Raw genomic sequence first — 23,337 nt, 5'->3', positions numbered from 1 at the left:
AGTTTCTGAGTTTTTGGATCCAACCTTTGTTCATTTGGCTCTTCGCTGATTCATTGGCCAAACCTTTTGAAATCTAAATGTGAAGTCAGCCTAAGAGCCTGAGTGGCTTTGGATGACAACCTGATCCAGGTCCTTCTTCAGAGGGCTTCTCTCTGCCTGTAGAGAGCCCAGTTAGCAACTCTTCTCATTTTTAACCCCTCTCTTATCCTTTCCTATCTGTGAAGCCTGCAGTCAGATGGGTCAGAGGTACTCCTAAGTCCTGAAGTCACCTGTGGTCCTCCAGATATGATTGTCACCACTCCCTTTGCACTGACCATCCCACACTGTGCAGATGTCAGCTCAGAGCACTGGAACATCCACTTAAAGAAGAGGACACAGCAGGGCAAGTGGGAGGTGAGAGCCTGTTATTTTTAAAAAAGTAATTTGTATTCTTTTGGTGGGTCAGATTTAACATAACCTTCCTTACTACAATGAATTAGCTATAAAAAGAATGAGCATTTTCTTTTTTCAAAGGGTTGTGGTGTACATTTTATAAGTCTTCTAGGTATTAAACTGAACTTTTTCAATAGTAACAGAAAAGAGAGGCAAGTTATACCCAGAGCTATGTTTTGGAATACAACTGCAATTACCTTCACAGACATGCACACTTATAAGCCTGCTTGTTGGCTCTCCAGACCTACTCCCAGGCCATGTGCTTATCTGAACTGACATTGCTGTGGCAGTGAGGAGGGAGCTTAGGGCAGACAGGTTGTGTTCAGAAAAGGAATCACTGTGCCTTTTTCTTCTCATGTTCTAGGATAGCATAACTACATTTGGAAGTATCCAGGCACAAAGTAGGTGCCTAACATATGCTTGTGATACTAACTAAGGCATTGAGGATTGTGACTACTATTTTCTTATAAGTTCCTGTAAAGAGATTCAACACAAGTGAAAAGAAAGAAGAATGAATACATGTAATAGGAAGCTAACAACCAAGAGAAGGCAGAATTTTGTTGAAGTGCAGTTTTAAGTGAGAGCTCTGATTTCCCCATCTCATAGGGATTTCTTTGTCCATCCAAAGCCAGTTTGCATGAAAGCAGGTAAACTATCTTATTAGAACCTAATGGCCTACACCAGCCAGTCCTGAGGTCATGCCTCCCAAGGAAGTACTGCAGGAAGAGCAATAAAATTATCTTTCTTACAGAGAAAATTGACACTTACTGTAATGTTTTATTTATATTTACCCTGTCCAGTTATGTCTTGAAATTAGTCTATTCTCTTTGTTTCAGGATGTTTTGCTATTTATTCACCCCTGGTAAGACTGATAGGCAAATTTCTTTGGGCGTATAGTTTATGGAGGAGGGGGCTGGTCTTCTTTCCATGATGTTTTTCTTTGCCTTCATTTTTATATATTTCCTCTCAATCTTTTACACCCAGATGGTATTATATTTATGTGCCACCAAGCTTATCACACATGCCTAAGTTCTTATCAGAGAGGGTAAAGTATCTAGTACATCTTATTCAAATGATTTATTTAATGGTTCCTTATGAATGGTTTCAGTGGAATGAAAGAGGATAAATGTTGGGGGAAAATAAACATTATCCTCAGGATATTTAAGAAAAAATTAATCTTCATAAAAATAAAGTTTTTTATTGAGGTTAATGTCCATTAAAAAAACTGGCATTAGACAATTAACTAGAAATGGAACTTTCACAGCAATTTGATTACACCTATTAAAGTACTGTAGTATCATAGTAACCATTTCTTGAGTTCTTGACATAGAAGTTATTTTAATAGAAAATAGATATTTAGCATCAAGATAATTAAGACTATAAAAATCTTCTGAGAAAGTTTGTTTATTTATATCTTTTTAAAGTACCAGATCTCCATTGGGTTTCCAAACTGAGAGAATTTAACACATCTTTCCCCACAGGAAGTGATGTCAGTAGAGGATGAATCTACATCCTGTTACTGCCTTTTGGACCCCTTTGCATGCCATGTGCTGCTTGGTAGCTTTGGAACATATGCCCTCACAGGAGAGCCCATCACAGAATGTGCTGTGAAGCAGCTCAAGGTGGCTGTCTTTGGCTGTATGTCCTGTAATTCCTTGGACTACAACTTGAGAGTTTACTGTGTGGATAATACCCCTTGTGCATTCCAGGTCAGTCTTGCCATAATTTTTCTTTTGGGTCTATGAGAATATGGGGTTCCCTAAACACTATTAACAGTATCAATAGAGGGTTCTCTTGGTGAAGGTTGGGAAAAAGAACCCACACTGCTGGGTTCACTGGCATGTTATTGTCAATGTTATCCATGTTATTGTTTGTCTAATGCAACAGGGGGTAGGGTACATGGCACTCTAGAAGGGACAGGAGTTGAATTATTGCATATTGAGATCACTGTCTATTAAATTATAAACCAGCAAAGTAGAGTAACAATTCAGAAAACAGACATATATGTGACAGAGTTGGAGGAGAAGTTTTGAGAACCTTTTGCAAACTTACATGGACAGGTAATATTTAGTAGCAAAAGACAGAGTTTCCATGCCAAGAAAGGAAAATGGCATGAGACCAGACAGAAAGTTATTTAGTATTGCAGAGAATAGCAAGAAGCCAAAAGATGGAGTCAGGAAATAGCAGTGATACATGTTGCCCATCACCAGGGAGTCAGACTGTATGCTGGGTATATTGTCTATTGATTTTCAGGGCTACTAGAATAGAGAGAGGTCAAGGTTCCTTTCCATTTTAGTATTTTTAATCATGTAAGAGTAGTCTTAAATTAGAAGAGTGCAGTTTATTAATAGCAAGGACAATGTAGTTATGCCTGTGTAAGCTTTGCCTATGTATAAATAGCATAGCTCTCCTGACAGAACTCATTCCAGATCTCTGCTATTCCTGGATCATGAAGTCCATTATGCAGAGCATTTCCTAAGCAACTAGATTTTAAGATACAGAGTTGGAAAATTCATATTTACCAATAGCAAATAAGCAATAACCTGGGTCCTAGATATACACTGATAAAGGTGACACCATGATAGCATGTATTCCTAAACCTTCTATGATTATCTCATAAGGCACACAGGTCGTCATGAAGGGCACATAAAGAACTTCAGTGTTTACATTACTCCTCATCCTGCAATTGTCAGTTTACATTCTTCATTTATGTCCCCCAGTACTCTCCTCAAAGAAAATACCTAATAATAATCAGTAAATAACAACAACAAACAAAAAAAACAAATGGCTAAGTAGAGATTGTGCAGTCATGGCATGTGCTAAATGGTTGTATAAAATGCATAGATGATTCCACTTAGATGTTTAGCCTCAGCCAGTCCTGGCCATGGAGGTAATCCTGGCAACTGCAGTCCCTCTGAAGAGTGACTCTCACACTGCCTTGGGAGTCAGCCCTACAAGATTGGACTTTCTGGGAGTAGTGTTCACATGCTGATGTATTCACCAGAATTTCAGACATGTGACAAGAGAGGTTATCTTCAGAACCATATACACTATTTTCATTTCTGTAAAAGCTACCACATTCTCCAACAGCTCAACTGTTTGGATAAGTATGTATTGCAAGGGAGTTGTGACAATGTTCTAAACCCAGCTTGCCAAACTGCTCCCTTTCTGATTGGTGCATTACCTCATTTATTGCTAGAGAAAATGCTGTTCTCTCACTAACACAATCTAAAAAATATTTATGGCATTATTTGTAAATGTGCCTTGCTTCAGGAAAATGTTTTTCAGTAGAAACACCTTTGAATCCATTCTTTCTATATCTATCTATCTATCTATCTATCTATCTATCTATCTATCTATCTATCTATCATCTATCTATCTATCTATCTATCTATCTATCTATCTATCTATCTATCATCTACCACTAGTGACATCCTTTCTTCCTCCTATTGTGTCCTATGAGGCAGAATTTGAAGTTACATTTGATAGTGCTTATTATTATTGACAGGGTGAATGTGAAAGTTGTCACGAGTAGTAAAGGCCATCCGTCCCTCCCCTCTGGGATTCTGAGAGATTGCCAACCTTGGAAAAATAACTGTCTTAACATATAAATATTAAAACTTGTTAGCTTTTCTGAACAGAGACTTCTTTATCCAAAGAACAGTCATTATTTCTAGCATTAGTATCCTGTTTTTGATTTCTGTAAAGGTCTTGTTTTCTAGATTTTTTTCCTTGCTAAGTAAATGTGTTCAGAACCATCAGAATACAATCAGTTGTTGTCACCTTGGTATCTTAAATCACATGGGTCATATATTTATGGAATTAAATGTGTTATATTCATATAAAGCAAAATTATATAGTTACTAACCCATTCTAGCAGCTTCAGTGTATTTAACCTTCAGCAACAGTTAATATTTTGAGCCTCTAAAAGACTTCATAGTTAAAATTATCTCCCCTAATTTGGACAGTGTGAGCTAAAATATTCTCTACTTTCTTGGCTAATTTTCTGTGACTCTCATGTAAACTGTCTCTCCCCAACTCTCCTGTCCTCCAGAGAAGAATACTTTCAGATATCTCATGTTACAGATTATTAATAAGCCATGCAAATAAAGAGAAATCAATAGAGTTCTAATTTTTTGGCCAATTAGTGGATTAGTTTTTAATTTTAGGTAAGTAGTGGAAACTATTAAGTAAATATACCCATATCTGGCTTCCAAATGCATGCACACACACATACCAATATATATGAGCACACAAACATACATGGCACACACATACACACACATACGTACATACACACACAAAATAAATAAACAAATTTGCCCAGTGTTAGAAAATATTCACATATTTATGTATTTGTAGTAATTAAATTAATGGTTATTAACTGTTTCTAAAAAATTGTGTATATTCATTGTTCGTGGTATTATATAAACATAAGGACATTATCATTCAAGGTCATAGGGCATGTTGAGTACATTATTCCCTATTCCTCCTTCCTCTCCATTCTATCCATTCTTCCTCTTATTACTTCCCTTTATTCCCCTAGGTTCTCTTTTACTTTATCATCACATATATACATACATAATTTTATATATTTATGTAAATTTTAGGAACCACAAGTGAGAGAAAACATATATTTATCTTTCTGAGATTGGTTTAATTCAATTAGTAGGATTATTTCTAGTTGTATATATTTTCCTGAAAATGACATAAACTTAGCTCCTGCTTACAGCTGTAAAGAATTCCATAGTATGTATTATCAAAACCACATTTTCCTTATCTATTCTTCTGTTGGACACTGAGGTTGGTTCCATAAGTGTTGTGTTTTATTTCAAAGACATGACAACAAATATGTACCCATCTTCTCTGATAAATACATCTGAAACTAACTTGTGGAAATTAGATCAACTCACGTATGTTACTAAAAAATAAAAAGTCACCTGCTTGAAGGTGAGTGGAGAAAGGACAAATAACTTCCTATAATTGCAATGTCTCTGGATGTAATGGTGGGAGCAGCCATTTCATGTTTCTTTGTTTGGCATTGCCTCATGTCAAATGTTTAAACCAAAGGCTGAGGATTGGGCATATGTTTTCAAAGAAGTAACATTTTAAGACCTAGTGGTTGTTTTTTGTTGTTGCTGTTGTTGTTGTTACTATGCTTTCTCTCCCTCCCTCCCTCCCTCTCTCTCTCTCTCACTCTCTCTCTCCCCTTCTGTCTCTCTCACGCACACATGCACACACACACACAAACACACACACATAGCTCAAACAAACCTTGACATAGGAAAAGGAAGGAAATAAGATTTTGCCCTGTCTTATCTTAGAGAAAAGGACAAACAACTCTTTTTTTTTTTTTTTTTTTTCTCCATTGTTCCCAATACTCCTCTGTACTCATTACTTACTTGGCATTAATGTAGATGTAGAATCTAATTTCAAAAGATTTCCTCCAGATGTAGTTCTTGTGTTTATCAATAATGCAACCTTGGGAAATATTGTTCATGTAAAGTATTTAAAGGAAAACACCACAGCAACATAATATGTGTGTGTGTTTCAGTTCAAACAATTTTGTCTCATAAATATGTAAATTCTGCCTGCCTGCTTTAGTATCCCTGAAGCATGCCTGAATATTGTTGGCTGCCTCATTAAATCAACATAAAGAGCTCAGTGAGCCACAATACCCAAGTTTTTCCTACTGTAGCTTCAAGAATGGGATGGCATACAGCCCCTAGTATGAAATGAAGAATTTGAGTGCCCAGTCAAACCACCTTCCAAACCCTTAAGATACATTTTATATACAAGAAACCAACTGTCTTTTAGTTTCATTATCTCAGATATCAAATAAACAAAATAATGCAATTTTACCAGGAGGTCCTGGCATATGAGAGGTACATAGGAAAAAATCAAGGAACTGTCAAGCCTCATTTTGGGGGCAGTATGTCCATAGGAATGATTCAAAACTAATTCATTAGTGGTGTTGACATCACTGATTCATAAACCTGAAGAACCATTGCTGATATCCAAGTGGGAGAGGTGGTACATACCCATAATTCTAACTAAGGTAGGAGATTTATGAGTTCAAAGCCAACCTGCACTATACATCTAACTTCTGTCTCCAAAACAAAACAAACAAACAAAATAAACAGATGCCTAGACCCAGCCCTAGTGACTAATGCTATAGGCTATAGGCAGGACTATTCCCTCTGTGTTAAGGGCTATCTATTCTATTTTCAGCTTCTTCATATTGAGTATTTTAACACTGGAGCAAACTATGTCTTTGAAAATATGTAAAATCATGATTTTTATTGGAAAATTTCTTTAGATAATTGTTTTGTTTCAGAACTGCTATAACTGCTTAATATTTTTCCCAATTAGGAATTGTATATAGCAGGTAAATTTTTATGAAATATCAAACTAAAAAAGTAAAATGTAAGTCATGATTATATTTAAATTCATATCCCTAAAGAAGGACTTTTCAAAAGATATCTTTTTTCTACATGGATAATTTTAAGTAGTTATCTACTTTTTAAATTCCTAATATTCCATTCTGCATTTTTGAGAATGTTTAGGCAATATACATAAGTCTACAGCACACATAGTGATTCATATCACTTTATAAATATATCATGCACCAGTGAAAAATTATTTATGGGACACAGCTAATAGCAATCTGGCTTTTCCATGACTCTTCAAGAAATAGAAAGCATGTTATAAAACAAATAAACAAACAACAACAACAAACAACAAAACAAAACAGCAAGAAGATCTAAACACCAAGCACACTGAGCTATCTGTGATCACGTTGCACAGTTCTGTCATTGATCATGCAACTTTAGGTGAATAACTTTCCTGGGGAAGTGTCCCTGTATTTGCCTACAAGTAAGATACATAGTGACATCATACGTTTCCTTATAATATAGCAATTCTGTATAGCTTCTGTTTAATAAAATAGCCTCCACTATCCTAAGCAATGCATAGTCTTGAGCAAGTCGTTGCCTTTTCCTGTGAGTAGTTTATTTCCTTATGCATGTAGCCAGATGGGGGAAAAAAAGATGTGCGCCTTAAGAAAGCCTCGTTCTGATATAATCTAAAACAGTCAATACTGTGGCTATAATATGGTTTTAATAAATACATCTCATAACTGTACCTTTTCCAACTTGGCACAAAAGTTGCAAAAAGGTCAATATGTTACCATTTACTTGTTTGGCCAGGCATAAACACAAGTCAACCAATGAAGCCTGAAGAAAATAAGTAATTTTTCCCAAACCATTCAGAAATGTGATTCAAATCCTATGCTTCTATGTTGCACTTACAAAGTTAATAGTCTTTTGCATCTATGTAGCCCTCTCAGAACATTCTTTTGAACTTTGAATCCTATTAAACCTGGCTTTAAAATAAAATATACAGGGCTGGAGAGATGGCTTAGCGGTTAAGCGCTTGCCTGTGAAGCCTAAGGACCCCAGTTCGAGGCTCGGTTCCCCAGGTCCCACGTTAGCCAGATGCACAAGGGGGCACATGCGTCTGGAGTTCGTTCGTAGAGGCTGGAAGCCCTGGCGCGCCCATTCTCTCTCTCTCCCTCTATCTGTCTTTCTCTCTGTGTCTGTCTCTCTCAAATAAAATAAATAAAATATACAGGTTGGAGGGATGGCCTAGCAGTTAAGGCACTGGTCTGCAAAGTCAAGATACCACAGTTTGATTCCCCAGGACCCATGTGAGCCAGATACACAAGATGACACAAATGTCTGGAGTTAATGTGCAGTGGCTGGAGGCCCTGCCATGTCCATTCTATTCTCTCTCTTGTGCTCTCTCAATCTCTCTCTCTCTCTCTCTCTCTCTCCCTCTTTCTCAAATAAATATAAATAAAAATACTTAAAAAATAAGATATACTTAATCCTTTGTCCAACAGAAAAGAATTCATGGTTTAGCCCTTGCCTCACACTTTCAACATCATCTCCAGCCACTTCTTTTAATCATGATCTTATATCCCAACTGTCTAGCCTTTGTATCTTTGGGCACATTCTGAGTCCTGATCTCCATCTGCAATGTCATGTAATCACCTCTTTCCTTCCCAGTCCAGCAATTTCTCCCACACTTTGTGCAAAAGACACTAGCCAGCATGTTGTTATGACCAGCTCCTCTGCAGTGATATGAATCACCTGTCTACTCTGGAACAGTAATTGCTAATCTTATGTGTACATTTAAATGTGAATGAACTAAAATAAAAAATGTAGTTCTGTAGTCATTTTTGCTACATTTCAAGTGCTTTAATAACCACCATGGCTTGTGAACACCATATTGGGCAGTGCAGAAAGAGAACACTCTTCCTCACAGCTTGTACACGTAGCTTTAGTCTTCTCCAAGCAAGACTGGAGCTCAGTCATTTCATCCTAGCAAGCTAATGTGGCAACCTTTCAATTGTTTATGAATTCCTGAAGAATAAACATTAGAAATTTTTTATGTTTGTCATACATAAGCTAGTTGCTATGGTTTATACTGTAATCACAGCATGTAGAAGGCCAAAGTAGAGTACTGCAAGTTCAGGCAGCCTGAATTTAGTGAGACACTGTTTCAAAATAACTTTTTTAACAGGTTGAGGACATATCTAGAACACTGGCTAAGTATGTAAGGTCTTGGTACCAAAAATCCCTAGTACCTTGAAATAGTATAATTATATATCTAGACAAGAGATAGTTAGCTACCAAGCTGCTTTTATTCACTGATAATTGAAATATAAGTTTAATTGTATTTATAAATTTTCCTTCTTATAACCTTATTTAGAAGCTGGGAAGATTATAAGATAGTCCATTGTTGTATTTATCCTAACTCTTCAAGGATATTATTTGCCAATTAATGGTGCTTTTAAAAATGATCTACAGATATCACTTATCTCCAGCCATATTGAAAACCTTACCTCCAGCATGGTTTAATATTTTGCAGAATACATGTTTGCCCTATCATCTTCTCAATATAATTCTAGCCACATCTGATTCCAAACCAGTGAAATGTTTGATTAGTAAAATCTGTGTTGGTTTTGCTTGTTTGTAATGGATATAATTATAAAACTCTTGTGAAACATTCAGGACTGTTTACCTGGGAAGATGATTTCTTGTTTCTAAAGCAGTGCTAACTTCATAAGCAACTCATTTGGCAGGGGGGCTTTGGCATACCACAAATAACATGACATCTGCAATATTTGTTTGGAGCCAAAAAATAAATATGTGTGTTAAGTGAAGAATATCTGAAATGGAATAGAGAGCACTAGTTCTACTTTTATCTTGGAATGGATACTGTAGGCTTCCATACAGATATATGCAGGGATGATACCATGCCCTTGAAATGGATAGTGTGAGCCTCCTTATGGATACATCCATAGGTGACATCATATGCAAATGAAATCATACAGACCAAGAATCTCAATAGCATCAGCATCTACTTAGGGGCTGGGAGGATTTTTAGATTTAAAGTTGGGAAAACTTAGTTTTAATTCAGTCAGAATGACTGTCATCAAGAAGACAAACAACAGACTGTGGCTAGGGGGATGGAGGCCAACCTGAATTGCTAATGGGAAGAGTACTTAATGCAACCACTATGGAAATCAGTATGGACTTTCATCAGAAAACTAGAAATAGAACTACATGACCCAACTATCCCATGCCCAATGTTCACTGCAACACTAATAACAAAAAACATGGAATCAGCCTAGGTGTCTATCATTAGGTGAATGGATAAAGAAAATGTGGCATATATATACAATGTAGTACCATTCACTCATTAAGATTTGCAAGCTATGCTTAAAAACCCTGATGGTCCAAGTTCAATTCCCCAGTAAATTCAGAGGCACAAAAGGGTGCATGAGTCTGGAGTCTGGAGGATTCTGGATATGATTATTTTTAGAAACTTTTATTGCATGTGCGTGTAGGTGCATACATGGCATGGTATACATGTAGAGGTCAGAGAACTTTTCCTTCTCATTTGAGATAGTTTATCTCTCTGGATCTTGGTTGATTATTGTTATTTTCTGCACTCGCAGCAAGCTTCCAGGAAGTTCTGTCTCTGCCACCTCTCTCTTCATCAGTCTGCTGGGTTTACAGTGAGCACTTTATCCACTGAGCCATCTCCCTAACCATTGAATTTATATTTTAAAAACATAAAACATGCCGGGTGGGGTGGTGCACACCTTTAATCCCAGCACTAAGGAGGCAGAGGTAGGAGGATCAAAGTGAGTTCGAGGCCAGCCGGAGACTACAGAGTGAATTCCAGGTCAGCCTGAGCTAGAGTGAGACCCTACCTCGAAAAAAAAAAAAACCAAAAAAACATAACACATGACAGTAGAAGGGAGCTTATTTTGAAGAGGAAAGGACCTAATAGAAAGATGGCAAGAAAGGGTAGTATGAGGAGGATATAATCAAAGTCCATATATGAAAACGTCATGATAAAACCCATTATTTTATACAATAAATATAATATAAAGCCTATGTAACACAGATAGTAAAGACCAATTGTCTTTTGCTGATCAAATCCCATTTCTCCTTAGTCTTGGAGCTTTGTTGGTTTATGGAAATATAAAGGAAGTATTCATCTATTATGCTGTTTGTCTGTTTTTCTGATACACAAGTGGTATGTAGCCATATCACAGAAGAGAATGTGTATAAACATGGATGCTTCATTGGGGTTCCTCTTTTCTCCTTCTGCTCCAATAGGAAGTAGTTTCAGATGAAAGGCATCAAGGTGGACAGCTTCTGGAAGAACCAAAGTTGCTGCATTTCAAAGGGAATACCTTCAGTCTTCAGATCTCGGTCCTTGATATTCCTCCATTCCTTTGGAGAATCAAACCATTCACAGCATGCCAGGTATTGACCAAATGCTTCTCACAGAGACTACCTTGCTGTAACAAGACCTTGGGAGGATCCCCTTCATGTTCCTACTCCTTTCAAGTAGAGATTGGATTTCTAAACTGTCACAAAGATAGAAGAGTTTGGGATACACACAGAGAGCAAAATATATTGTCATAAATTCACAGGTTTATAGCAAGTGGGGAAAAATGGTTCTTGTATATCAGGTAATGAAACATTTCTCCTCACTCCTGCTTGAATTGTTGCCCAGCTAGGTTTGAAGATGGCAATTTAACAGCAAGGTATGTATGTTGTTTTTTTTATTAAAATTAATCAGTTTGAGGCATTGTTTCAATCACATTACACAGTGAACAAGCTCAATGTTTCAGACAGTTGTTCTGAGTGATAGCCATGGCTGGGCAAGAGAAAGAGAAACCTCAAATAAGAAAGTAAAAACATGATGGTGCCTTCCATAGAGTCCTTTATAAACTCCTAAGGATATTTCTAAACTAGTGTCCATTTGTCTTTTAATGGAGATTTTTAACCTCCCAGGGTAACTGTTTATATCATTGTGGAGATAAAATGAAGGAAAAGCCACTTTTACTTAGATATATGGGAACAATCAGTTCATAAGGAAATATACTGTTCTGTAATAGAGAAAACATTTCAGGACCAATGCTAAATTCTAAAATGTAGAAAGTTAAAATTGGACAAGACTGTATTTTACTTTTCAGAATTCTTACTACCTTGAGAACTGCCCTCCTTATACAGTTGAAGTGCAAAGTAACATGGACGTCACTCAGGCCCCAAACTTTTTTGCTGTTGTTTGGTTTGGAATATTCAGCAGACTATAGAGGGAGGCTTTCTAAGGTTAAAAATACTGTTTATGATATTTAGGATCCAAGTGACTTTGCTTTCCAGTGAGCAGTATTCAAAGTTCCTGGTCTAAATTAAACTTCAGATTATTGTTTAAACAATTAGATTCCCCTATACTAATCTTTGTAGGTTAGAAGGGACTCATTGCATGGGTACTAATGCAAGTCACTCAAAAATCACTATTAAGTTTAATGCTTGAAAATAAAGAAAATTGGACAGATGGTCTGGGCAGATTGCTTAGTGGTTAAGGAACTTGCCTTCAAAGCCAAAGAAGCCAGGTTTGATTCCCCAGGAGTCACGTGAGCCAGATATACAAGGTGGCAAATGCATCTGGAGTTCGTTTGCAGTGCTGGAGGACCTGGTGTGTCTGTTCTTTATGTGCTTCTTTCTCTGAAATAAATAAATAAGTAATATTTTAAGAAATGGATGAGAGTCAACCCTTTGCAGCCCCTTGTAAATATAAATTCTGTGTCTATCTCCTCCACCATTGTGCTGGTTCCCAGTTCAACAGTGAAAGAGATAGACAGAGAATTTATGTTGGCAAGTGGCTGCAGAGGAACAATCAACCCCTACCAAACCAGATATCAGAGACACAGGCGCTTCCAAAATCTCAACATAGAAGCAAACCTAATATGAACCCAACATGGCTCAGAGAAGTTTGTGGAAGAGGGGCAGAAAGAATGTCAGAGCCACACGTTGGGTCATGAAACACAGAGACAGTTCCTCCTACCCGAAAATAAAGGCTAACCTCACAATGCATGACCCATATACCCCAACAAGGAGGGTCCCAGTGGAGGGGGGAGGACAAGGAGGAGGCTAACAATGGTACCAATTTGAATGTATTCACTGATTACAAAAATAAATTTTAAACAACATAAATTCTAGCTCCTGAGATACTAAAATTGTGCAGGGAAGAAGAGGCTTAGAGAAAGAAGTACCTGCCCACTTCCCAAGGTGCAATAAGACCTGCCGAAGCAAGAGGGTGCTGTCTCACAAATACTCCGAGGACACTTTACTGCTGGATTGGTCTGGATTCCACAGAGGTTGTGAATGTGTATAAAATATTTGCCTTCTGTAACTAAGCATAATTTTAAAGAATCTTAGAAGGTTGAAAACTGATTTCATTTTATGTGCATCAAGAGACTTACTCTGAGTTTTTCTTTGCATTTCACTTTTCTTACCAAAAATGACTTTCTGCTGTATTCCTCATTTCTCTTCAATGCCCTCACCCACCAATTTCCTTTCCATGTCATTGCTCAAATGTCTCAGCTTGTGTGAATATCTATTGTGCTTGGCTTAGTGGGCTTGCTGTGTTGAACAGCAATTGAACAGTAGATTTAAGTGCTTTAGAAGGGTTTGTCTCCAGCCTACTTGGACCTCATGTAGAGCATCATAGCCTAGACAATAAAATGCCTTTTCATTAGGGCTAAGTAGCTATGAACTAACAAGCCATTTCTCTGCCCATCCCAGAGAGATACTGTAGAAATAGAAAGTCACGCTATTTCTGACAACATGTGTAGGGATGTTCTTCAACTGGTAAATCTTCTATCATCTTCCAGCTAAATGTGCTGTTTATCATCTGTGCCATTCTCTAACATCAAGAATAGAACATATTGCATGTGACACCTGAGCCCTTCTCATCTAAGAAAACATTCTGCTTTCTTTGGTAAATGTAGATTCACAAGAAACACTATCCTGGGAGAGGCCAATGCATAAAATTTATGCCTGCTTTAAAGAGTATGAGTTGAAACCGATCCTCAGCTATGTGACAATGTTTATTTGTTTATTTACAAGGATCACTTTGACTTTAAACTTTGTTGGCTTACATTCTGGAAGACTTGAATGTGTGGAAGGTCATCACATGCCTGTTCATAAAGTCAGGTATGATGAGTAAAGGAAAGAAAGCGTAGGGGAGTTTCTCTGAGGTCTGCGTGCAGCAGCATCCACTGACCTAGGTTCAAAAAAAACTGAGGCACACTGTGCCAGTACACTGATAAAATTTATCATTCTACATTTTGTTCTTAAGCTGTGAGTCTTTACCATAATCAGAGATCTACTGTTATTACCCACCCAGCAGCTCTTTGCCTCCCACAGAATTAGGAATCCAGGTAAGTAAATAAATAGCTCTGCTACTCTGGGACTTTGAGCCTCTTCATTGTGGTTTCCTTTAGTCCTATTTCTTGCTGGAGGTGTGGTGGGAAAGCTATAATAAACTATGTACAGCTTTGATTCATTAATTAATTTATAATCAATTGTCAAACTCTAGGATAAAAACATCTATCTTTTCAGCATGCTATGAATCTTGGAGAACTTAGTATCTATCTGCTGCTAGAGTATGATTTAAATTCTCTCCATCTGCCAGGAATCTAATCATACTGGGAATCAGAATGCAACTTTTCTGGAATTTTTTAAATAGTCATAGCTTGGTTATACTTTGTCCTCCATATTAAGCTTTGCACAGTCCTTTTAGCTCACTGAACATTGCTGCTATCTTTTTGTTTGCACTCACAGAGTGAACTTTTATTTATAATATAAAATTTATAATACATTGTATTTGATTAGTTCAAGTGAAGAATATTACACTTTTTGCTTTTGTTTTTAAGCTTTTTTTTTAACTTTCATATAAATTAAATCAAAGACAGTTGCCCTGAAAACATAAATTGTAGTGGTCCCAAATCTATTATTTTTAAGTGTTTGTTGAGCACTATTGGTAACTGCTACTCAAGAAGCCAACTAGGAAAAACATTCCTTTGATAGTGTTAAAATCAGGTTTTTAAAGTGTTTAATAATGTATAGTGGCATGGACACAGAAGACAGGATTTGTGTGTGTGTTTGTGCTGCGTCTCATATCTTGCTACAAAGGATTATTTCTGCAGTGGGCATCATTCTCCCACTATTCTTCCAATGTTTTCAGAAAATAATATACAGAGTTTAGCAAGTAATATTAGAAGTAACACTGTCAAATCAATGGTCACCTCCAGTTTTAAGGAAAAAGTTAATATTACAAAGAATCTAAATCCACAGCAGAAAATGAAGATTCTTTTGAAAAGTAGACCTTAAGCTGTGCTCTTTTTAGTCCCAAAGTCCAAGTGCTTACATTATACTTTAATGACTAGAATTGAACTTCAAGAAAGCAAAAACCTCATGGTTAGGTAAAACCGCCTGTTAACTTCACAGCCCTAGTCACTTTCATTGAAGAGGATAGTGCAAACTGACTTCAAAATTCAACTGTTTTGAGTAGAGCCTTGATAGGAGTAAGTCTGCAGAAAGCACACACAGGGACAAGATGAAGGAAGCAAGGCCCGGAAAGCTGCAGGAGGCTGGAATTAATATGGCAGTCACCAGGGGCTAATGTGATCCACAAAGCAAAGGCATTACGGACAAGGACAGAGGTCATCTGGTCATATCAGTGTCTGTTATCATTGTTAGAGGTAAAGGAGACCATAATCCTATCCCCTGCAGAATCCCAATCAAATAATTTCATTTGCCTCTCCTGAGAAGCCCCATTCCCACCTCAGCTTGTCTTATAGAAACTGCAGACAGCAAGAATAGTGAGTTGGTGCTAGATTCAGCTGTGATGAGATGTAATGAGGCTAGGGTATCTGGAGAAGAATGACAATGGAGAAGATATTGTGAGAACCAATTTTCAAAAGGTAAAGTTGTCAGAGAAGTAAAGGCCAGATTTTGGAGTATTCAATGACAGGGATTGATGGCTTGGGAAATGCCAGAGGTCTAATCATCAGAGCTCTGCATAGGGAGATGACAATTGCTCATGTGCAATCAGATGAGGTTTAGAGTTCACTGGGCAGAGGACAAGTGGAAGAGGAGGCTGAGACATGAGGTAAGAGTGACCCATGGATTGCAATATAGGAGGGGCCTCAGGAGAAAAAGTAGGGAAACATGCTGGATTAGGCAAGAAGTAGCAGAACTTATAAGACTATATTATGCTATAGATACAATGTCGTTTCATTATTTATTTATATGTGCATGAGTGGGCCTACATGTGGAGGTCATAGAAGTTGTCTCTGTTCCATCTTCTTTGAGACAGGGTCTCTTGCTACTGCAAACATGTCTGATCCATGAGTGGCCACATACACAGCTCCTGAAATATCATGTTTTAATATTTCAGGCAAAATAACTTTCTGTAAGGATTACTGCAAAATCAGGTGGCCTTTTCTGAAGTGTATACTACCAGGAAAAGAGATCATAACCAGGACTTCCTGCACTGAAAAACAGTAGTAAAGAGGTCCCAATAAATGTGTCTGTGCTGTCTTTCTATTTAGTTGTGGCCCAGCAAAATGCTTTCCTATTCCCCTACCCCAGCACTTCCCCTTGATGGCAGCCTCCCTATGGTACCCCTACTGGCATTGTTCAGTGTAAGAGAAGTTATATCAACTTGTAAGAGAAGTGAAAATTCATTGGAGACATTTTTTTTCAAGAAAACAGGAAGTATTTGAGATATTTCAACAAAAGAGACCAATCTATGAAACCTTCAAAGAGCTCATGGAGTTGAGGTCAGAGAAAGATATTAGTCATATTAGGAGGCAGTGAGTTCAGGAACTTTAGGAAAGAACTAACACAGTGCCTAGTGAGTATCCAGAGGCCCCATAGGCCTTGTCTAAGCTGCTTGCTGACTGCTGGTACCAGAGAAGCAGTGGTGGCTTCCATGCCACCTTTCCCTTCTGAAGCCACTGTGAGTGTCCCTCACTAGCAGAATGGAAGAATGGGCTCACTGCTGGATAAAGAATCTACAAAAGTGGGCTGGAGAATTTCCTCAGCAGTTAAAGGTGCTTGTTTGCAAATCTTGATGGACTGGGTTCAATTCCCCAGTACTTACTTAGAGCCAAATGCACAAAGTAACATATGTCTGGATTTTTTTTTTTTTTTTTTTACAGTGGCAAGAGGCCCTGTCATGCCCATTCTCATATCCATTTCTGAAATGTATGGTAACTGTTGTTTCAGACTCCCTAAAGCTGACTTTCTAAAACAGAACACAATCTAAAATGCATCCTTTTATGGTGGCCCCAGAAAATTATCCCACATTAGGATTTATAAGAGTTCTTAAAAAAATTAGGAAACAAGTTACACAAATAGTGTGAGCAGTAGAGCTCAGGAATAAGTTGGTCACTCATAGTCCCTCAAAATGAATAATTTTAACCATGGCCCTCACTCTTATAGCACTTGACAGATTTGTTAGTAGCCATACTTCAACATCTCCAACTCCTGGGCTTCATACAGCTTGCCACTTTCCAGATTCAGTGTTGTAGAAAGTTGTGTTTTTTAGCAATTAAATAAATCAATGAAGTGAGAGAATGAGGAAAAAAAGTGGTGAATAGGATTTTTATGGGCTTGACACACAAAGTCATTGGTGCCAAGGACCCTGATAACATTTTACTAGGAAAGAAAGGTTTTAACACATGAAGAAAATTTAAATACAAATTGGATGATCACATGCCAGAGTAAAGTCCCCTTGATGGCATGCTCTCACTAGCATTAGGAAAAGGAATAATTTCAGTTCTAATATAGTAAAAATTACCTTTGTTATTCAATTGTCTAAACCTCTTGAGACTGGAGACCAAGCATAATTTGTTTCTTGTCTTACTACAGTGCTAGCACCTACATTATACTAACTGTGGAGTAGGTGGATCAGAAAATTTTGGGTTGCCCAGCACATTTTTGTCTTTCTGTGGGATGTATTACACATGAAGTTGTACAGTAGACAGTAATTTTATGTTGGGTACATTGACAGTACTTTTTTACTGCATGATTCTACATGAGCTTATGGTATGGCCAATAAGTTCTGGTCATTTGGTTCCTCAGTATAATTATCATTTAAGTTAAGAAGAGATCATCCTACCCTAGGTTTAGATAGAAAGATGGACCATAAGAGCCTTCTAAGGGAAAAATAATTTTCAGTGGAAAAAAGATTAAATTTTAATGGAATTCATTCTAATTGTGCATGTCACCAAATGAAATCTACGCTCTTATAGTGTAGTATTGGAATTCAAAGGTTATCAATTGGAATTGATGTTAATTACTTTTGTGCTGCTTGGCCTATGCTGGAACATTATTTCTACAACAGTTATACCAAAGTCACTTAGGTAATTATTTCTGCCTCAATCATGGTCATTATCATCATAATCATTGTGATTAAGCCTCTACTCTTCCCGGTTCTGCTCCAACAGGCTCTGCACTTCATGTCTCTCTTCTGTCCACTGCAGGAAGTCCCATTCTCTCGAGTGTGGAGTAGCAACCGACAGCCCTTGCACTGTGCCTTCTCTCTGGAGCGCTACACACCCACCACCACCCAGCTGTCCTGCAAAATCTGCATCCGGCAGCTCAAAGGCCATGAACAGATCCTGCAAGTGCAGACATCCATCCTAGAGGTGATTCCTAGGGCATAGGCCCTTTCACTCTATTCCTAGGGAATAATAGAAATGATGGCATGCCCATGCTGTTCAGCTCTGCAAGAGCTTCAAAATGTACAAATCTTCATTGCTGATAAGGAGAAACAAAACTTTCTCAGGGTGAGAATTGAAGTGAGCTTCCCAAAGGGCAAGGAGACTTAACCTGTCAGAGAGCCTAGAAGTTGTGGGGAGACATTTGAGAAAAGAGCATTTTATATACAAATATAAGCAGTTTCCTAGTTCATAAGTAGGCTTGAGATACCTGCTTAACATGAGGTACAGTATGGGTATACATGGTGGTTGAGATACATGATTACCACGGGGTTGCTTTTTAGCTGGTTCTAATTAGTGTTTTAGGAATTGGTTGTCTCATGTATTTCAACTTTGGAGCCTGGGACCCTTGCTGTCTTTAATATATCCCATATCCTCCAGGCTTAGGGTTCCATTAAACACAGCTCCATTAGTATAATATTGTCAGCACCCCACTATGGGTGCAGAGGGAGGAAAGAAGGGCATAGTGTGCCGAGCCAAGGTAAAAGAGGCAGTTAGTATATATAGCCTGTATCCATGGACCCTGCCTTCCCAGATTCAAACAACTACCTCTTAAAAATATTTTTAGGAAAACCTGTTATGGGATTTGGGGGTACAGAGGTATTCCACAGCATGTGAACCCAACTTTTAGGTTCTTATCCATTTTAACAAAGAATTGAGAAAGCAGACTTAAAGAAGGGGAAATTGTGAATTACGAAGTTTTTCTAGGGAGAATTGGTATCTAAGAGAAGGCTAGAAAGACTCAAGCCAGAAGGGAATTCTGCTCCTTGCTGTTTGAAAGGGAGATGGGAGAATGGAGAGATAGCAAAATTTCCAAGGAAGAAGCCCATGGGGAAGACTTGGACGGCAGAGCATGGGAGCCTGGGGCAAAAGATTCAGACACAGCCCAGAGCTTAGACAAGAATAACAAAGGAGAAGGTTCCCAAAACCAAGACAGAAAAATGTCTCAACAAAGAAAAAGTCCTCCTCCCCTTCTCAACCAGGGTGGAAATGGGAAGGGCTTACCAAAGCAGGAATCAGAAGAACCTAATGCCTGAAGTATGGAAACAACAGAGTCAAAGGCTAACTATAGCTGTGGCAGACCCTTTTATGTGTGGCAGATATCAAAGTAGGGTGATCCTTGTCACCATACTGAAATTGAGGGAGAGACCCGATGGATATGTGGGCTGGGGGTGGGGAGCTGACTCAGAAGGGGCTAGCCCACTCAAGTGTGCTAGATGGAGAAGTAGGAGGTGGGATGCTACTGTTGAGGGATTCCTTGTAGCATCTAGGTGAGACTGAATCCAATGTGAGTGTTAGTTCAACTTGGACAAGCAAGATGGAATCTCCTTGTTTCTCTTGGGCCCTGTCCTTTGACTGACTGCTTGTTAAAAAACAAAAAGATAAAAGCTGTCTTGCCCCTGTTTTGTTATTAACTACATCTGTACTGAACAGGTGCAAACATTTTTTTCTGGTCATTATTCCCTAAACAATACAGTAAATACAGTATATCAACTGTCGACATGGCAGTAAACATGTAAATATTAGATAACCTAAACTGTACAAGAGGAGGTTTGTAGGTTGTTATGCCAAATGCTGTGCCATTTTGTAACAGAGACTTGAGTTTCTACAGACTGTGGTATCCACTGGAGTTCTGGAACCAACCCTCTGAAGATACCTATGACAATCAATGACAGGTTAAGTTGGGCTTGATAGTAATCACATTTTATGAAATAAGGAAACAGAAATACAAAGAAGTAAAAATCTTATCCAGGCATATCATTTTTTTTTTCAAAATTTTTTTGTTTATTTTATTTATTTATTTGAAAGTGACTGATGGAGAGAGAAAGAGGCCCAGAGACAGAGAGAGAGAGAAAGAGAGAGAATGGGTGCACCAGGGCCTCCCGCCACTGCAAGCATACTCCAGACGCGTGCGCCCCCTTGTGCATCTGGCTAACGTGGGACCTGGGGAATTGAGCCTCAAACCCGGGTCCTTAGGCTTCACAGGCAAGCACTTAACTGCTAAGCCACCTCTCCAGCCTGGCCATATCATTTTTGAAAAGTAAAATTAGAAATGAGTCAAAGGAGAATTCACTTGGGAACATTTGCAAAAGGACACCTGGTCTTTGAAGATCTATAACTTGCAATGACCTCTTGCCATTAGGCCTGAGTGTACAGAGAAGACAACAGCAATAACTCCTAAATAGTTTAGTAGCATGGTAAAGAAGTAGCAGAGGGCTGAATCCCTTTACTTACCAGCTTTAATTACTGATTATTGGCTAGTATAAAAAATATATATTTTACCTATAAAACAATATGAATATACATACTTATCAGTATGTAATAATCATATATATTTATGATACATTTATAACAATATGTTTAACAATACAATAATATATTTATGTGTTTGCCCAACATAAATAAATTTAATACACATATACATACAACTCAATTTCAAGTTTTTCTCTTGGAATATTTATAGGTATACAACATTGTCATTTCTCTGAATTTTCATTTTAACTAATTGTTTATGCAAAATGAGTGTTACTAATTCCCCAAATAGTTTCTCTGAACAGTAAATGGCTTTCCAAAGGATTTTGTCTTAAAATTTATAGCTGACTTAACTGACATGTTTATGTACTATTTGCATTCATTATCCCCAATTAGCATTTTGTGCTATAGGCATTTTGATGAGGAAGGCAGATCCAGAAATCTGTGGTTTAATGTTTTTAGATCCTCCTTTTTGAGCATTTCCTAGAATGTTTAATATAGTACATTTCAAACTAAAACAAAAGTTTCAGGAAAAACTTTGAAATTAAAGAGACCTGCTATTCAGAGCACCCATGAAACGCCAGAATGAAAAGCTGCATCTACCCCAGGTTGTTGTCAGTGTCTGGTAGCAGGTCACCAAAAGGACTCTAGATTTAAAGATTTTTTTAAGGGAGCAAGATATTATAATTCAACTTCTGCAGTTTTGTTTTGTTTTGTTTCTACAGAAGATGGGATAAGGTTGTACACCACGATCCCCTTACTCAGTCTTAAAGAAATTCTTGAAGTGCGTCAAAGGGAGAATTAGCTTTTTTGCTGTCCATTCCATTTCTAATGCTTCAAAGTTTATTATAAACTTTGAGATGTCTAGAACAAAGTGACATTACAATATACGGATAATAGAAGACATCAAAACACATTCTGTTAGGCAATATTCACTGGTTTGTAGGCTTTTGGTTTTGTAAATTTTGCTGGCTTTTCAACCCTGTCAAGGATTTCAGGCAGCATTAATTGCTTCAAGTATCACTGTAGGCATTTGACCCAGTGCATGTTCATCTCCCAGTACATCTCTATCTCTCATTGTGTCTCCATCATCTTCCAGAGCATCTCCATCTTCATATGCATCTCCATTTCTCAGTGCATCTTCATTATATCCCAGTGCATCTCTGCATCCCAGTGTATTTATGTCTCCAAGTGCATCTCCATCTCCATCTCTCAGTGCTTTTCCATCATCTCCCAGTGCTTATCTATCTCCATGTGTATCTCTGCGTACCAATGCATCTAAAGCAAGTCTCATTTATTAACATTTTATACATTAGAGGAAGACTAATAACTTTTATAAGATTAATTTATTTTTTGAAATCCACCATATTTCAGGTACTGTTTTATTTGCTTTCACATTTGTCATATTACCATCACTATTCTATAGATTACATATTACTGCTCTCATGATTTTATATAATATAAAAATCTCATGGGGGCTTGGAAGATGTATCAGTGGTTTTGATATTTGTTTGCAAAGCCTGTCTGGTTGGGTTAAAGTCCCATGCCACCTATGTAAGTTGGTGTAAGTTGGAAATAAAAAGTGGTATGTGTACATGTGTGTGTGCGTGCGCGTGCGCGCACACACACACACACACACACACACACACACACACACACACACAACCTCAGAGATCAATGTCCAAACATTGAGCTAAGAATATAAGCTGAGAGACCAGACTTCCAAGCCACATTGTTTAAGGACCCCAAATGAGCCTCACTGAGTGCCTGGTCTGTAATGTGGGCATTCACTTTGGGGGTTCAGGCACTAGCAACACACATCCTAGCACCAGAAAATTTGTTCTTATGTATAAAAAGGTAGTAATAGGAGAATTGAGAAATTCCTTCATCAAGTAAAGAAAACATGGGATGTAGCCATCTGTGTGATGGAGAAGAAACATGTTCATGCTATAAACTAAAAAGAAAATAATGAATATTCTGCACAAAGAAATGCCTTAACCATTTGTGTGATGGAGTAGAACAATATTTGTACTGTGGACTACAAAGGAAAGAATGAATGCCTTCAGATGGTATCTTAATTAAACTATCTCTCAAAGTCCTTTTAACTCATAGGGAAAGCATAAATCTGATCAATAAAAGCTCATTTCCCTCCAAATTGACTTGACATTTGTAGCAAATGGTTCAAGCAAAACAGAGGAAGATATGGAAAGTACTCAGAAGCTATGATAACTGGGGAGGAGGAAAGGCACATTCTAGACATGGGTCTAACAAATCATTGAATTAGGAACCATACATCAGTTTTGAAGGTGGGTCCTACCAAGGTCACCAGGCTTAAAAGACTGCATTTACATAGGTATAAGATAGTCATGGGGCCTTATTGAGCAAGGTCAGTTATAATAATATGAATTTAAAGCTTTTGAAGCTTTCCATAGATGCAACCAGGGTTTTTCCTCCCTTAACTTTACCTGTATTTAGGCTCAAATGTCTCA

At 37.8% G+C, this 23,337-nt stretch overlaps 1 protein-coding gene across 1 annotated transcript in view; it reads left to right on the top strand.

The window, feature by feature from the left end:
• Positions 1 to 23,337, top strand: part of Unc5d (unc-5 netrin receptor D) — a 673,473-nt gene that overhangs the window by 623,169 nt on the left and 26,967 nt on the right. The window contains exons 13-16 of the mRNA XM_045159517.1: positions 225 to 393; positions 1,914 to 2,141; positions 11,130 to 11,279; positions 18,359 to 18,523. Coding sequence (XP_045015452.1) covers positions 225 to 393; positions 1,914 to 2,141; positions 11,130 to 11,279; positions 18,359 to 18,523 — 712 coding nt within the window. The remainder of the gene's footprint in view (positions 1 to 224; positions 394 to 1,913; positions 2,142 to 11,129; positions 11,280 to 18,358; positions 18,524 to 23,337) is intronic.

Source organism: Jaculus jaculus, chromosome 9 (assembly GCF_020740685.1).
Source record: "Jaculus jaculus isolate mJacJac1 chromosome 9, mJacJac1.mat.Y.cur, whole genome shotgun sequence".
Classification (NCBI taxonomy): domain Eukaryota; kingdom Metazoa; phylum Chordata; class Mammalia; order Rodentia; family Dipodidae; genus Jaculus; species Jaculus jaculus.
This window is presented reverse-complemented; position numbering and strand designations above follow the sequence as displayed.